General features: G+C 44.8%; 1 protein-coding gene across 1 annotated transcript in view; it reads left to right on the forward strand.

Moving 5' to 3' along the window:
• LOC127920055 (b(0,+)-type amino acid transporter 1-like) overlaps positions 1-15,137 on the forward strand; it is a 62,751-nt gene that overhangs the window by 3,143 nt on the left and 44,471 nt on the right. The window contains exon 2 of the mRNA XM_052503887.1: positions 10,874-11,014. Within this exon, the coding sequence (XP_052359847.1) occupies positions 10,880-11,014 (135 nt within the window). The 5' untranslated portion in view covers positions 10,874-10,879. The remainder of the gene's footprint in view (positions 1-10,873; positions 11,015-15,137) is intronic.

Here is a 15,137-nt window from a genome sequence, read left to right on the forward strand (position 1 = left end):
GTGTGTGTGTGTGTGTGTGTGTGTGTGTGTGTGTGTGTGTGTGTGTGTGTGTGTGTGGTGTGTGGTGTTGTGTGCACAGTCTGTTCCACCACCTTTAAGCCTGGTAGCTGTCAGGCTGGCTGACCATCAGCTGTGTGTGTGTGTGTGTGTGTGTGTGTGTGTGTGTGTGTGTGTGTGTGTGTGTGTGTGTGTGTGTGTGTGTGTGTGTGTGTGTGTGTGTGTGTGTGTGTGTGTGTGTGTGTGTGTGTGTGTGTGTGTGTGTGTGTGTGTGTGGTGTGTGTGTTGTGTGCGGTGTTGTCAACCACTTGTTGCCTTTCATCCTGCAATTAAAATGGATTTCTTGGGCGTTTGTATCATTTGATTTACACAACATGTCTACCACTTTGAAGATGTAAAATAGTTTTTATTGTGAACCAAACAAGAAATAAGAACAAAAAAAAAAAAGAAAACTTGAACGTGCATAACTATTCACACCCTCCAAGTCAATACTTTGTAGATCCACCTTTTTACAGCAATTCCAGCTGCAAGTCTCCTGGGGTATGTCTCTATAAGCTTGGCACTTCCAGCCACTGGGATTGTTGCCCAGTCTTCAAGGCAAAACTGCTCCAGCTCCTTCAAGTTGGATGGGTTCCGCTGGTGTACAGCAATTTTAAGTCATATCACAGATTCTCAATTGGATTGAGGTCTGGGCTTTGACGAGGCCATTCCAAGACATGTACAGTTTCCCCTTAAACCACTCGAGTGTTGCTTTAGCAGTATGCTTAAGGTCATTGTCCTGCTGGATGGTGAATCTCATTCCTTCAATTCTGACCAGTTTCCCTGCTGATGAAAAACATCCCCACAGCATGATGCTGCCACCACCATGCTAATCTGTGGGGGATGGCGTTCTCAGGGTGATGGGAGGTGTTGGGTTTGCACCAGACATAACGTTTTCCTTGATGTCCAAAAAGCTACATTTGACCAGAGTCTCATTCTTCCATATGTTTGGGGAGTCTCCCACATATGTTTTGGCGAAAACCAAAAGTGTTTGCTTATTTTTGTCTTAAGCAATGGCTTTTTTTCCGTAAAGCCGGGTCTGTGCACAAACAGTTCGAACTTCTACTTTTAAAAATCCACCTTCCCAGAAATAAGTCTCTCAATGTTGGCACTTGAGACGCCCCTCTGCCCCCAGCTGTGCCCATATGTGGATTAATTGTCCCCCAGAGTTTGTACTGTTAGGTGACCTAAACTGGGATATGTTTAACACCCCAGCTGTCCTACAATCTAAGATAGATTCCCTCAATCTCATACAAATTATAAAGGAACCTACCAGGTACAACCCTAAATCCGTAAACACGGGCCCCGTCATAGATATCATCCTGACCAACTTGCCCTCTAAATACACCTCTGCTGTCTTCAACCAGGGTCTCAGCGATCACTGCCTCATTGCCTGCATCCGTAATGGGTCCGCGGACAAACGAGCACCCCTCATCACTGTCAAACGCTCCCTATAACACTTCAGCGAGCAGGCCTTTCTAATCGACCTGACTCAGGTATCCTGGAAGAATATTGACCTCATTCCACCAGTAGAGGATGCCTGGTTATTCTTTAAAACTGCCTTGCTCACCATCTTAAAAACGCATGCCCCATTCAAAAAATGTAGGACTTAGAACAGATATAGCCCTTTGTTCACTCCAGACTTGACTACCCTTGACCAGCACAAAAACATCCTGTGGTGTACTGCATTAGGATCCCGAGATATGCAACTTTTCAGGGAAGTCAGGAACCAATAGAAACAGGCAGTTAGGAAAGCAAAGGCTAGCTTTTCCAAACAGAAATGTTTGCATCCTGTAGCACAAACTCCAAAAAGTTATGGGACACTGTAAAGTCCATGGAGAATAAGATACCATCTGCCCGCTGCCCGCTGCACTGAGGCTAGGAAACACTGTCACCACCGATAAATCTATGATAATCGAGAATTTCAATAAGCATTTCTCTACGTTTGGCCATGCTTTCCACGTGGCTTCCCCTACCTCGGTCAACAGCTCTGTACCCCCACAGCAACTTGCCCAAGCCTCCCCATTTCTCCTTCAGCCAAATCCAGCTGATGTTCTGAAAGAGCGGCAAAATATGGACCCCTACAAATCAGCCGGGCTAGACAATCTGGACCCTCTCGTTCTAAAATGATCCACCGCAATTGTTTCAACCCCTATTACTAGCCTGTTCAACCTCTCTTTCGTATTGTCTAACATCCCTAAAGATTGGAATGCTGCCGCGGTCACCCCCCTCTTCAAAGGGGAGACATTCTTGACCCAAGCTGATACAGACCTATATCAACCCTACCCTGCCTTTCTAAAGTCTTCGAAAGCCTAGTTAACAAACAGATCACCGACCATTTCAAATCCCACCGTACCTTCTCTGCTATGCAATCTGGTTTCTGAGCTGGTCATGGGTGCACCTCAGGCACACTCAAGGTCCTAAAGGATTTCATAACCGCCATTGATAAAAGACAATACAGTGCCGCCATCTTCATCGACCTGCCAAGGCATTCAACTCTGTCAATCACCACATTCTTATCGGCAGACTCGACAGCCTTGGTTTCTCAAATGACTGCCTCACCTGGTTCACCAACTACTTCTCAGATAGAGTTCAGTGTGTCAAATCGGATTGCCTGTTGTCTGGACCTCAGGCAGACTCTATGGGGGTACCACAAGGTTCAGTTCTCAAGCCGACTCTTTTCTCTGTATACATCAATGATGTTGCTCTTGCTGCTGGTGATTCTCTGATCCACCTCTACGCAGACAACACCATTGTATACTTCCGGCCCTTCTTTGGACACTGTGTTAACAAACCTCCAGACGAGCTTCAATGCCATACAACACTCCTTCCGTGGCCTCCAACTGCTCTTAAATGCATGTAAAACTAAATGCATGCTCTTCAAACGATCGCTGCCCACACCCACCTACCCGTCTAGCATCACTACTCTGGACTACAAAAACCTAGGTGTCTTGTTAGACTGTATACTCTCCTTCTAGACTCACATTAACCATCTCCAATCCAAAATTAATTGTAGAATCGGCTTCCTATTTCGCAACAAACTATCCTTCACTCATGCTGCTAAACATACCCTCTTAAAACTGACCATCCTACCAATTCTTGACTTCGGCGATGTCATTTACAAATGAACCTCCAACACTCAACAAATCGGATGTAGTCTATCACCGTGCCATCTGTTATGTCACCATATCCCCAATCCCCCAGTCAATGAGAGCATGCAGGTCTCAGTGGTGGGTAGTGGCCCTCGACTCGGGTAGTGGGTAGTGGCCCTCGACTCGGGTAGTGGGTAGTGGCCCTCGATTCATATTCGTCGCCAAACCCACTGGTTCCTGGTCATTTACAGTCGTGGCCAAAAGTATTGACAATGACAAAAATATTAATTTTCACAAAGTCTGCTGCCTCAGTTTGTATGATGGCAATTTGCATATACTCCAGAATGTTATGAAGAGTGATCAGATGAATTGCAATTAATGGCAAAGTCCCTCTTTGCCATGCAAGTGAACTGAATTGCACAAAAAGGGCTTCACAGGCGAGGATATTGCTGCCAGTAAGATTGCACCTAAATCAACCATTTATTAGATCATCAAGAAATTCAAGGAGAGCAGTTCAATTGTTGTGAAGAAGGCTTCAGGGCACCAAAGAAAGTCCAGCAAGCGCCAGGACCGTCTCCTAAAGTTGATTCAGCTGCGGGATCGGGGCACCACCAGTACAGAGCTGCTCAGGAATGGCAGCAGGCAGGTGTGAGTGCATCTGCATCCACAGTGAGGTGAAGACTTTTGGAGGATGGCCTGGTGTCAGGAAGGGCAGCAAAGAAGCCACTTCTCTCCAGGAAAAACATCAGGGACAGACTGATATTCTGCAAAAGGTACAGGGAGGACTGGGGTAAAGTCATTTTCTCTGATGACTCTCCTTTCCATATCTTTCCGACTGTTTGGGGCATCTGGAAAAAGCTTTTCAGAAGAAAACAAGATGAGCGCTACCATCAGTCCTGTGTCATGCCAACAGTAAAGCATCCTGAGAACATTCATGTGTGGGGTTGCTTCTCAGCCAAGGGAGTCGGCTCTCTCACAATTTTGCCTAAGAACACAGACATGAATAAAGAATGGTACCAAAACGTCCTCCGAGAGCAACTTCTCCCAACCATCCAGGAACAGTTTGGTGACTAACCATGCCTTTTCCAGCATGACGGAGCGCCTTGTCATAAGGCAAAAGTGATAACTAAGTGGCTCGGGGAACAAAACATTAATATTTTCGGTCCATGGCCAGGAAACGCCCCAGACCTTAATCCTATTGAGAACTTGTGGTCAATCCTCAAGAGACTATTGACTACTTTTGTTAATTGCACGTGTAACTCTGTGTTGTTAATATCCCACTGCTTTGCTTTATCTTGGTCAGGTCGCAGTTGTAAATGAGAACTTGTTCTCAACTGGCTGTCACGCCCTGACCTCAGATACCTCTGTTTTTCTATATATTTTGGTTAGGTCAGGGTGGGTACTCTGGGGCGGCAGGGTAGCCTAGTGGTTAGCGTGTTGGACTAATAACCGAAAGGTTGCAAGTTCAATTCCCCAAGCTTACAAGTACAAATCTGTCGTTCTGCCTCTGAACAGGCAGTTAACCCACTGTTCCTAGGCCGTCATTGAAAATAAGAATTTGTTCTTAACTGACTTGCCTAGTTGAATTAAGGTAATATAATAACTCTAATTTTTGTAGGCTCAGGGGTTTTTGTATGTCTATTTTGGCCTGATATGGTTCCCAATCATAGACAGCTGTTTATCGTTATCTCTGATTAGGCATCATATTTAGGTAGCCAACTTGTTTGTTATTTTTGTTGGTTTGTTCGGTGATCATTCATTAAAAGAGAATGTGCCTTGGTCTAATCATTACGACGAATGTGACACTGGCCTGCCTGGTTAAATAAAGGTGAAATAAAAAAATAAATGTATAAAAGCACATCTCTGTGGAGTGTACAGCTTAAAGTGGTCATACGGACAGATACTCCAATCTCCGCTGTGGAGCTTTGCAGCTACTTCAGAGTTATCTTTGGTCTCTTTGTTTCCTCTCTGATTAATGCCCTCCTTGACTGGTCTGTGAGTTTTGGTGGGTGGTCCTCTCTTGGTAGGTTTGATGTGGTGCCATATTCTTAACAAAGTAATAATAATGGGTTTAATGGTGCTCTGTGGGATGTTCAAAGTTTAGGATATTTTTTTACAACCCAACCCTGATCTGTACTTCTCTACAACTTTGCCCCCAACCTGTTTGGAGAGCTCCTTCCTACAGCATATGATCTGTCAGACTCACAAAACAGAGAACATCCCTGGTCATCCCTACTGCCTCTGATCTGGAGGACTCACTAAACAGAGAACATCCCTGGTCCTCCCTACTGCTTCTGATCTGGAGTACTCAATAAACAGAGAACATCCCTGGTCATCCCTACTGCCTCTGATCTGGAGGACTCACTAAACAGAGAACATCCCTGACTGCCTCTGATCTGGAGGACTCACTAAACAGAAACAGAGAACATCCCTGGTCATCCCTGGTCATACTACTGCCTCTGATCTGGAGGACTCACTAAACAGAGAACATCCCTGGTCATCCCTACTGCCTCTGATCTGGAGGACTCACTAAACAGAGAACATCCCTGGTCATCCCTACTGCCTCTGATCTGGAGGACTCACTAAACAGAGAACATATCTGGTCATCCCTACTGCCTCTGATCTGGTGGACTCACTAAACAGAGAACATCCCTGCTCATCCCTACTGTCTCTGATCTGGAGGACTCACTAAACAGAGAACATCCCTGGTCATCCCTACTGCCTCTGATCTGGAGGACTCACTAAACAGAGAACATCCCTGGTTGTCCCTACTGCCTCTGATCTGGAGGACTCACTAAACAGAGAACATCCCTGGTCATCCCTACTGCCTCTGATCTGGATGACTCACTAAACAGAGAACATCCCTGGTCCTCTCTAATGCCTCTGATCTGGCAGACTCACAAAACAGAGAACATCCCTGGTCATCCCTACTGCCTCTGATCTGGAGGACTCACTAAACAGAGAATATCCCTGGTCCTCTCTAATGCCTCTGATCTGGCAGACTCACAAAACAGAGAACATCCCTGGTCATCCCTACTGCCTCTGATCTGGTGAACTCACTAACAGAGAACATCCCTGGTCATCCCTACTGCCTCTGATCTGGTGAACTCACTAACAGAGAACATCCCTGGTCATCCCTACTGCCTCTGATCTGGTGAACTCACTAACAGAGAACATCCCTGGTCCTCTCTAATGCCTCTGATCTGGCAGACTCACAAAACAGAGAACATCCCTGGTCATCCCTACTGCCTCTGATCTGGTGAACTCACTAACAGAGAACATCCCTGGTCATCCCTACTGCCTCTGATCTGGTGAACTCACTAACAGAGAACATCCCTGGTCATCCCTACTGCCTCTGATCTGGTGAACTCACTGGTGAACTCAGCCGACAGCCAAGTTGTCGGCCCCCGGAACAGATCTATCACATTAACCAGTTAAAAGCATGGCGAGAAACACATTGTCACGTACCCCATACCCACTCAGGAGGCAGCCGAAGTGCATGTTTCACCTCTCTGTCCCCAGCACAAGTACAGGAAGTAAAGACCCTGGTTCATAAAAACAAAGATGTGTTTTCATGGATACCAGGCCGAACTGAGGTTACGGCTCATGATATTGTTTCCCTACCAGGGAGAAAATTAAGCACGAGGCCGTATCGGGTACCCAAGGCGCGACGAGCTGCGATTAGAGCAGAGAAAAATGTTGACAGATGGAGTGGTTGAAGAGTCACATAGGGTCGAGCCCAATTGTGATGGTCTCCAAGCTTGATGGGTCTTGGCGGTTTTGAAATGATTTTCAGAAGGTAAATTAAATCTCCAAGTGTGATGCCTACCCAATGCCCCGAGTGGATGGACTGCTGAAGAAAACTGGTAACGCTCTGTACATTACGACCCTGGACCAAGCCAAAGGTTACTGGCAAATTCCTTTGACCCCCGGAGCCAAAGAAAAGACAGCCTTAGCAACCCCTGACGATTTGTTTCAATACACCGTCAAGCCATTTGGCTTACGCAGGGACCCACCTTTCAACGGCTAATGGACCAAGTCCTAAAACCCGCACAGAGCTTATGCTGCAACCTATTCAGATGACGTGGGGATCTACAGCCCAGATTGGGAATCTCACTTACCCCAGGTACAGGCAGCGTTAGACGCCCTTAGAAAGGCAGAGCTCACGGAAAACCCTGACAAATGTTACCTGGGGTTAGAGGAAACCGAGTATCTGGGATACACCGTGGGAAGAGGGTTAATCAAATCCCAACTGAAGATGGTGAAGGTAATTAGAGGATGGGCCAAGACCAGTAAATAAGAAGAAGGTTCGAGTCTTCCTACAGTTGACCGGTTACTACCGGAAGTTCATCCCAAGTTATGCCACAGTGGCCACCCTACTCACTGACATGACTAGAGCCAGAGGTCCACACATGGTCAAATGGGATGAAAGGGCCACCAAAGGATTTAGGACATTACAGGAGGCTCTCTGCTGTAATCCAGTGCTGGTGGGACCAGACTTTACAGGAGGCTCTCTGCTGTAATCCAGTGCTTTGAGGTTCGGGGTTCGTGGTTCAGATGGATGCCTCAGAGGTTGGCTTGGGAGCCGTGCTCTACCAAGAGGTAGAAGGGGTGGAACACCCCATCCTGTTTTTAAGCAGGAAGCTGGAACCACGGGAGACCAACACCTCAATCGTTGAGAAAGAGGTGCTGGCAGCCTCTCTGAGCTGGGCCTCTCTGAGCTGGGCCTCTCTGAGCTGGACCTCCCTGAGCTGGGCCTCTCTGAGCTGGACCTCCCTGAGCTGGGCCTCTCTGAGCTGGGCCTCTCTGAGCTGGGCCTCTCTGAGTTGGACCTTTCTGAGCTGGGCATCTCTGAGCTGGGCCTGTCTGAGATCACTTCTCTAACTGAGTGGTCCGTGTGTTTGGGAGGGGGTCACCATTAGCTTTTGGTAACGATGGACAACCAAGTTTTCATTAGTTGTCACTCAGCTAATAAAGACAAAAATGTGACATTGGGAAAGCAATTTAATTAACAAGCATCTGAAGGTGCCTCCCGTAGCCTATTAGAATAGGGATAGCTCTACCCACTGCCTCTCATTGGCTAGAACAGCTGTCTCCCACACTGTTCACACAGCTGTTATTGGACAGTCATATGCAGGTACATAACAGTTTGATTGGCTACTGAAGGACAGGCCACATCGGTTCAGTTCACAACAGATAACAGCTATTTTAGGAATAAAACCACACGAGTCAAAGGGATTCGTAGCTTTGGAATCGATGCTTAATTTGGATCGGTTCGGCCTCCCGTTGACAGATGAACTGAAACATTTGATCCAGGAAACAACCTTTAATCTGTAAATCTTTACATCCCATTTGATTTATCATTAATCTGTTGAGAGACAGACGGACACATACAGACAGACAGAAGGACTAGTGACTCATTGACGCCCTCTCAGTACTGTATTTACTGTGGCAGAGTCATGAATAGCACCCTATTCCCTACGTAGTGCACTACTGTTGACCTGGTTCCATAGGGCCCTGGTCCGAGGTAGTGCATTGTGTAATGAATAGGGTTCCATAGGGCTCTGGTCCAAAGTAGTGCACTGTGTAGTGAATAGGGTTCCATTCAGTACGCAGTCTGTGTGTTTACTGGCCCTGGCGCCAGTCCGCCTGTTGCTAACGCACAGCCACATCATCAATATACTAAAACACTGCAACAGGATGACGTAATGAGTCTGAACAGTGTTGGTACACACGGTCAAATGGCTTCATATTCCATATATAGTCCACTACTTTGACCAGGGCCTGGAGGGTATAGGGTGTCTTTTAGGATACAGACCCTCAGTCTTTAGACCAGGGCCTATAGGGTATAGGGTGTCTTTTAGGATACAGACCCTCAGTCTTTAGACCAGGGCCTATAGGGTATAGGGTGTCTTTTAGGATACAGACCCTCAGTCTTTAGACCAGGGCCTATAGGGTATAGGGTGTCTTTTAGGATACAGACCCTCAGTCTTTAGACCAGGGCCTACAGGGTATAGTGTGCTTGCTGGGATACAGACCCTCAGTTGTGGCTACAGTTACCAGGACAGATAGTAGGGTGACAATCAGACAGTCAGATAGAGAGACAGACAGATAGTAGGGTGACATCCTGATCCTCTCAACCAGCTTCATGAGGTAGTCACCAGGAATGCATTTCAATTAACAGGTTTGCCTTGTTAAAAGTTCATTTGTGGAATTTCTTTCCTTATTAATGTGTTTGAGCCAATCAGTTGTGTTGTGAGAAGGTAGGGGTGGTATACAGGAGACGGCCCTATTTGGTAAAAGACCAAGTCCATATTATGGCAAGAACAGCTCAAATAAGCAAAGAGAAACAACAGTCCATCATTACTTTAAGACATGACGGTCAGTCAATACGAAACATTTCAAGAACTTTGAAAGTTGAAAGTTTCTTCAAATGCAGTCGCGAAAACCATCAAGCGCTATGATGAAACTGGCTCTCATGAGGACCGCCACAGGGAAGGACGACCCGGAGTTCCCTCTGCTGCAGAGGATACGTTCATTAGAGTTCAGAGGAGACGGTGAATCAGGCCTTTGTGGTTGAATTGCAACAAAGAAACCACTACTAAAAGGACACCAATAAAAAAAGAGACTTGCTTGGGTCAAGAAACATGAGCAATGGATATTAGATCGGTGAAAATCTGTCCTTTGATCTGATGAGTCCAAATTTGAGATTTTTAGTTCCAACGGCCGTGTCTTTGTGAGACGCAGAGTAGGTGAACGGATGATCTCCGGATGTCTGGTTCCCACTGTGAAGCATGGAGGAGGAGGTGGTGTTATGTGTTGGGGTGCTTTTCTGGTGACACTGTCAGTGATTTATTTAGAATTCAAGGCACACTTAACCAGCATGGCTACCACAGCATTCTGCAGTGACATGCCATCCCATCTGGTTTGCTTAGTGGTGTTTTTCAACAGGACAATCACCCAACACACCTCCAGGCTGTGTAAGGGCTATTTGACCAAGAAGGGGGGATGGAGTGCTGCATCAGATGACCTGGCCTCCACAATCACCTGACCTCAACCCAATTGAGATGGTTTGGGATGAGTGATGAAAAAGAAGAGTGAAGGAAAAGCAGTCAATAAGTGCTCAGCATATGTGGGATCTCATTCAAGACTGTTGGAAAAGCATTCAAAGGGTGCAAAGGGTGGCTATTTTGAAGAATCTCAAATATGAAATATACTTTGACTTGTTTTACACTTTTTGGTTACCACATGATTCCATACGTGTTATTCCATAGTGTTGATGTCTTCACTATTATTCTACACTGTAGAAAATAGTAAAAATAAAAAACTCCCTTGAATAAGTTGTTGGTGTGTCCAAACTTTTGACTGGTACTGTACATCACAGTACATAAAGAGAGACCTAAGCAACACAGCATGGTAACAACACAACATGGTAGCAACACAACATGGCAGCAACACAACATGGCAGCAACACAACATGGCAGCAACACAACATGGCAGCAACACAACATGGTAGCAGCACAAAACATGGTTCAAACATTGGGCACAGACTACAGCACAAAGGGCAAGAAGGTAGACACAACAATACATCATGCGAAGCAGCCATTAACTGTCAGTATGTGTCCATGATTGAGTCTTTGAATGACGGTGAATTGATGAGACCAGGAAGAGAACTGACTCTGTCATCTTTACATTGTCCTCTTACGTGTTTGTGTGTGTGTGTGTATGTATGTGTGTGTGAGCAGGGTGACATGGACGAGGGAAGTGTGAGGAAGAGGAAGGACATGTTTAATGGAGGCCCCGCCCCCGACCCAACCTCCAATATGTCTGCCTCCCACTCCAAGCCTGCTGAGGAAGACGTGAAGGCTACCGTGCTACAGAAGGATGTGAGTAATGTAGAGGACAGTATGTGTGTTAGTCTGTCTCTCTCTACGTGCGTGTGTGTGTGTGTGTGTGCGTGCGTGCGTGTGTGTGTGTGTTTGTGTAATGCCTGGACAAAAGACCATTTTAAAACCGTCCCACTGCTCATGCCGTGTCTACAGACATTCCCCCAAACAAACAAAAAGTGACTCTCGGAGGGAGATGCACAACTGGTAAATAGAATGCGCCGTGTATAACTAATAGGCTACGTGAATGAACCTACAGCAGCCCAGGTGATAATGGCTGGGGTCATTGTATAACTAATAGGCTACGTGAAAGAACCTACAGCAGCCCAGGTGATAATGGCTGGGGTCCAAACAATGAATGAACTACAAGCCCAGTGCTACGTGAAGGGGGGTCACCTAAATAACAGCAGCTACGTGAATGAACCTAAAGCCCAGGTGGTGATAATGAATGAACCTACAGCAGCCCAGGTGATAATGGCTGGGGTCATTGTATAACTAATAGGCTACGTGAATGAACCTACAGCAGCCCAGGTGATAATGGCTGGGGTCATTGTATAACTAATAGGCTACGTGAATGAACCTACAGCAGCCCAGGTGATAATGGCCGGGGTCATTTTTGCTTGTTTGCTGTTCTCCAAATAGCATTTTTAGAGATTTTAAATTGCATAGAAATGCAGTAAATTGAGCTTCAACATTGTAATTTATGTTTATGTGGTCACCCTAATGTGTGTGTCTGACAGAGAGGGAGCCTGAGTAGAGTTTCACAGCATAGGATCTCCAATGGCTCTCACGATCATTACTGTAATCCGCCAGCCAGCCAGCCAGCCAGCCAGCCAGCCCAGAGCAGACAGCTTTAACTACAGTGTCAGCCGGTACCAACCTCTATCCCCCCCCCGTTTTAACCCTGCTGTAGTCTGTTCCACACTCACTGAACTCACTGATCCCAGTGTGTCCCAAGTGGAACCCTAATCCCTGTGTAGAAAACAGGGTGCCATTTCATACGCAGACTCTGTCTCACTGGCTCTCTCTGTCAAAATGATTCCTCTCAGAACAGCAATCTGGGACCTTTACCACATCAGATAATACTAAACCAGACTAGATCAATCTAGGACCTTTACCACATCAGATAATACTAAACCAGACTAGATCAATCTGGGACCTTTACCACATCAGATAATACTAAACCAGACTAGATCAATCTGGGACCTTTACCACATCAGATAATACTAAACCAGACTAGATCAATCTGGGACCTTTACCACATCAGATAATACTAAACCAGACTAGATCAATCTGGGACCTTTACCACATCAGATAATACTAAACCAGACTAGATCAATCTGGGACCTTTACCACATCAGATAATACTAAACCAGACTAGATCAATCTGGGACCTTTACCACATCAGATAATACTAAACCAGACTAGATCAATCTGGGACCTTTACCACATCAGATAATACTAAACCAGACTAGATCAATCTGGGACCTTTACCACATCAGATAATACTAAACCAGACTAGATCAATCTGGGACCTTTACCACATCAGATAATACTAAACCAGACTAGATCAATCTGGGACCTTTACCACATCAGATAATACTAAACCAGACTAGATCAATCTGGGACCTTTACCACATCAGATAATACTAAACCAGACTAGATCAATCTGGGACCTTTACCACATCAGATAATACTAAACCAGACTAGATCAATCTGGGACCTTTACCACATCAGATAATACTAAACCAGACTAGATCAATCTGGGACCTTTACCACATCAGATGGGATACTAAACCAGACTAGATCAATCTGGGACCTTTACCACATCAGATAATACTAAACCAGACTAGATCAATCTGGGACCTTTACCACATCAGATATCTGGGATACTAAACCAGACTAGATCAATCTGGGACCTTTACCACATCAGATAATACTAAACCAGACTAGATCAATCTGGGACCTTTACCACATCAGATAATACTAAACCAGACTAGATCAATCTGGGACCTTTACCACATCAGATAATACTAAACCAGACTAGATCAATCTGGGACCTTTACCACATCAGATAATACTAAACCAGACTAGATCAATCTGGGACCTTTACCACATCAGATAATACTAAACCAGACTAGATCAATCTGGGACCTTTACCACATCAGATAGATACTAAACCAGACTAGATCAATCTGGGACCTTTACCACATCAGATAATACTAAACCAGACTAGATCAATCTGGGACCTTTACCACATCAGATAATACTAAACCAGACTAGATCAATCTGGGACCAGATTTACCACATCAGATCAATACTAAACCAGACTAGATCAATCTGGGACCTTTACCACATCAGATAATACTAAACCAGACTAGATCAATCTGGGACCTTTACCACATCAGATAATACTAAACCAGACTAGATCAATCTGGGACCTTTACCACATCAGATAATACTAAACCAGACTAGATCAATCTGGGACCTTTACCACATCAGATAATACTAAACCAGACTAGATCAATCTGGGACCTTTACCACATCAGATAATACTAAACCAGACTAGATCAATCTGGGACCTTTACCACATCAGATAATACTAAACCAGACTAGATCAATCTGGGACCTTTACCACATCAGATAATACTAAACCAGACTAGATCAATCTGGGACCTTTACCACATCAGATAATACTAAACCAGACTAGATCAATCTGGGACCTTTACCACATCAGATAATACTAAACCAGACTAGATCAATCTGGGACCTTTACCACATCAGATAATACTAAACCAGACTAGATCAATCTGGGACCTTTACCACATCAGATAATACTAAACCAGACTAGATCAATCTGGGACCTTTACCACATCAGATAATACTAAACCAGACTAGATCAATCTGGGACCTTTACCACATCAGATAATACTAAACCAGACTAGATCAATCTGGGACCTTTACCACATCAGATAATACTAAACCAGACTAGATCAATCTGGGACCTTTACCACATCAGATAGATACTAAACCAGACTAGATCAATCTGGGACCTTTACCACATCAGATAATACTAAACCAGACTAGATCAATCTGGGACCTTTACCACATCAGATAATACTAAACCAGACTAGATCAATCTGGGACCTTTACCACATCAGATAATACTAAACCAGACTAGATCAATCTGGGACCTTTACCCATCAGATAATATCAGATCAATCTGGGACCTTTACATCAGATAATAAACCAGACTAGATCAATCTGGGACCTTTACCACATCAGATAATACTAAACCAGACTAGATCAATCTGGGACCTTTACCACATCAGATAATACTAAACCAGACTAGATCAATCTGGGACCTTTACCCACATCAGATATCTGGGATACTAAACCAGACTAGATCAATCTGGGACCTTTACCACATCAGATAATACTAAACCAGACTAGATCAATCTGGGACCTTTACCACATCAGATAATACTAAACCAGACTAGATCAATCTGGGACCTTTACCACATCAGATAATACTAAACCAGACTAGATCAATCTGGGACCTTTACCACATCAGATAATACTAAACCAGACTAGATCAATCTGGGACCTTTACCACATCAGATAATACTAAACCAGACTAGATCAATCTGGGACCTTTACATCAGACATCAGATAGATCAATCTGGGAAACCAGACTAAACCAGACTAGATCAATCTGATAATACTAAACCAGGACAATCTTTACCACATCAGATAATACTAAACCAGACTAGATCAATCTGGGACCTTTACCACATCAGATAATACTAAACCAGACTAGATCAATCTGGGACCTTTACCACATCAGATAATACTAAACCAGACTAGATCAATCTGGGACCTTTACCACATCAGATAATACTAAACCAGACTAGATCAATCTGGGACCTTTACCACATCAGATAATACTAAACCAGACTAGATCAATCTGGGACCTTTACCACATCAGATAATACTAAACCAGACTAGATCAATCTGGGACCTTTACCACATCAGATAATACTAAACCAGACTAGATCAATCTGGGACCTTTACCACATCAGATAATACTAAACCAGACTAGATCAATCTGGGACCTTTACCA

Source organism: Oncorhynchus keta, unplaced genomic scaffold (genome assembly GCF_023373465.1).
Source record: "Oncorhynchus keta strain PuntledgeMale-10-30-2019 unplaced genomic scaffold, Oket_V2 Un_contig_18219_pilon_pilon, whole genome shotgun sequence".
Taxonomy (NCBI): Eukaryota; Metazoa; Chordata; class Actinopteri; order Salmoniformes; family Salmonidae; genus Oncorhynchus; species Oncorhynchus keta.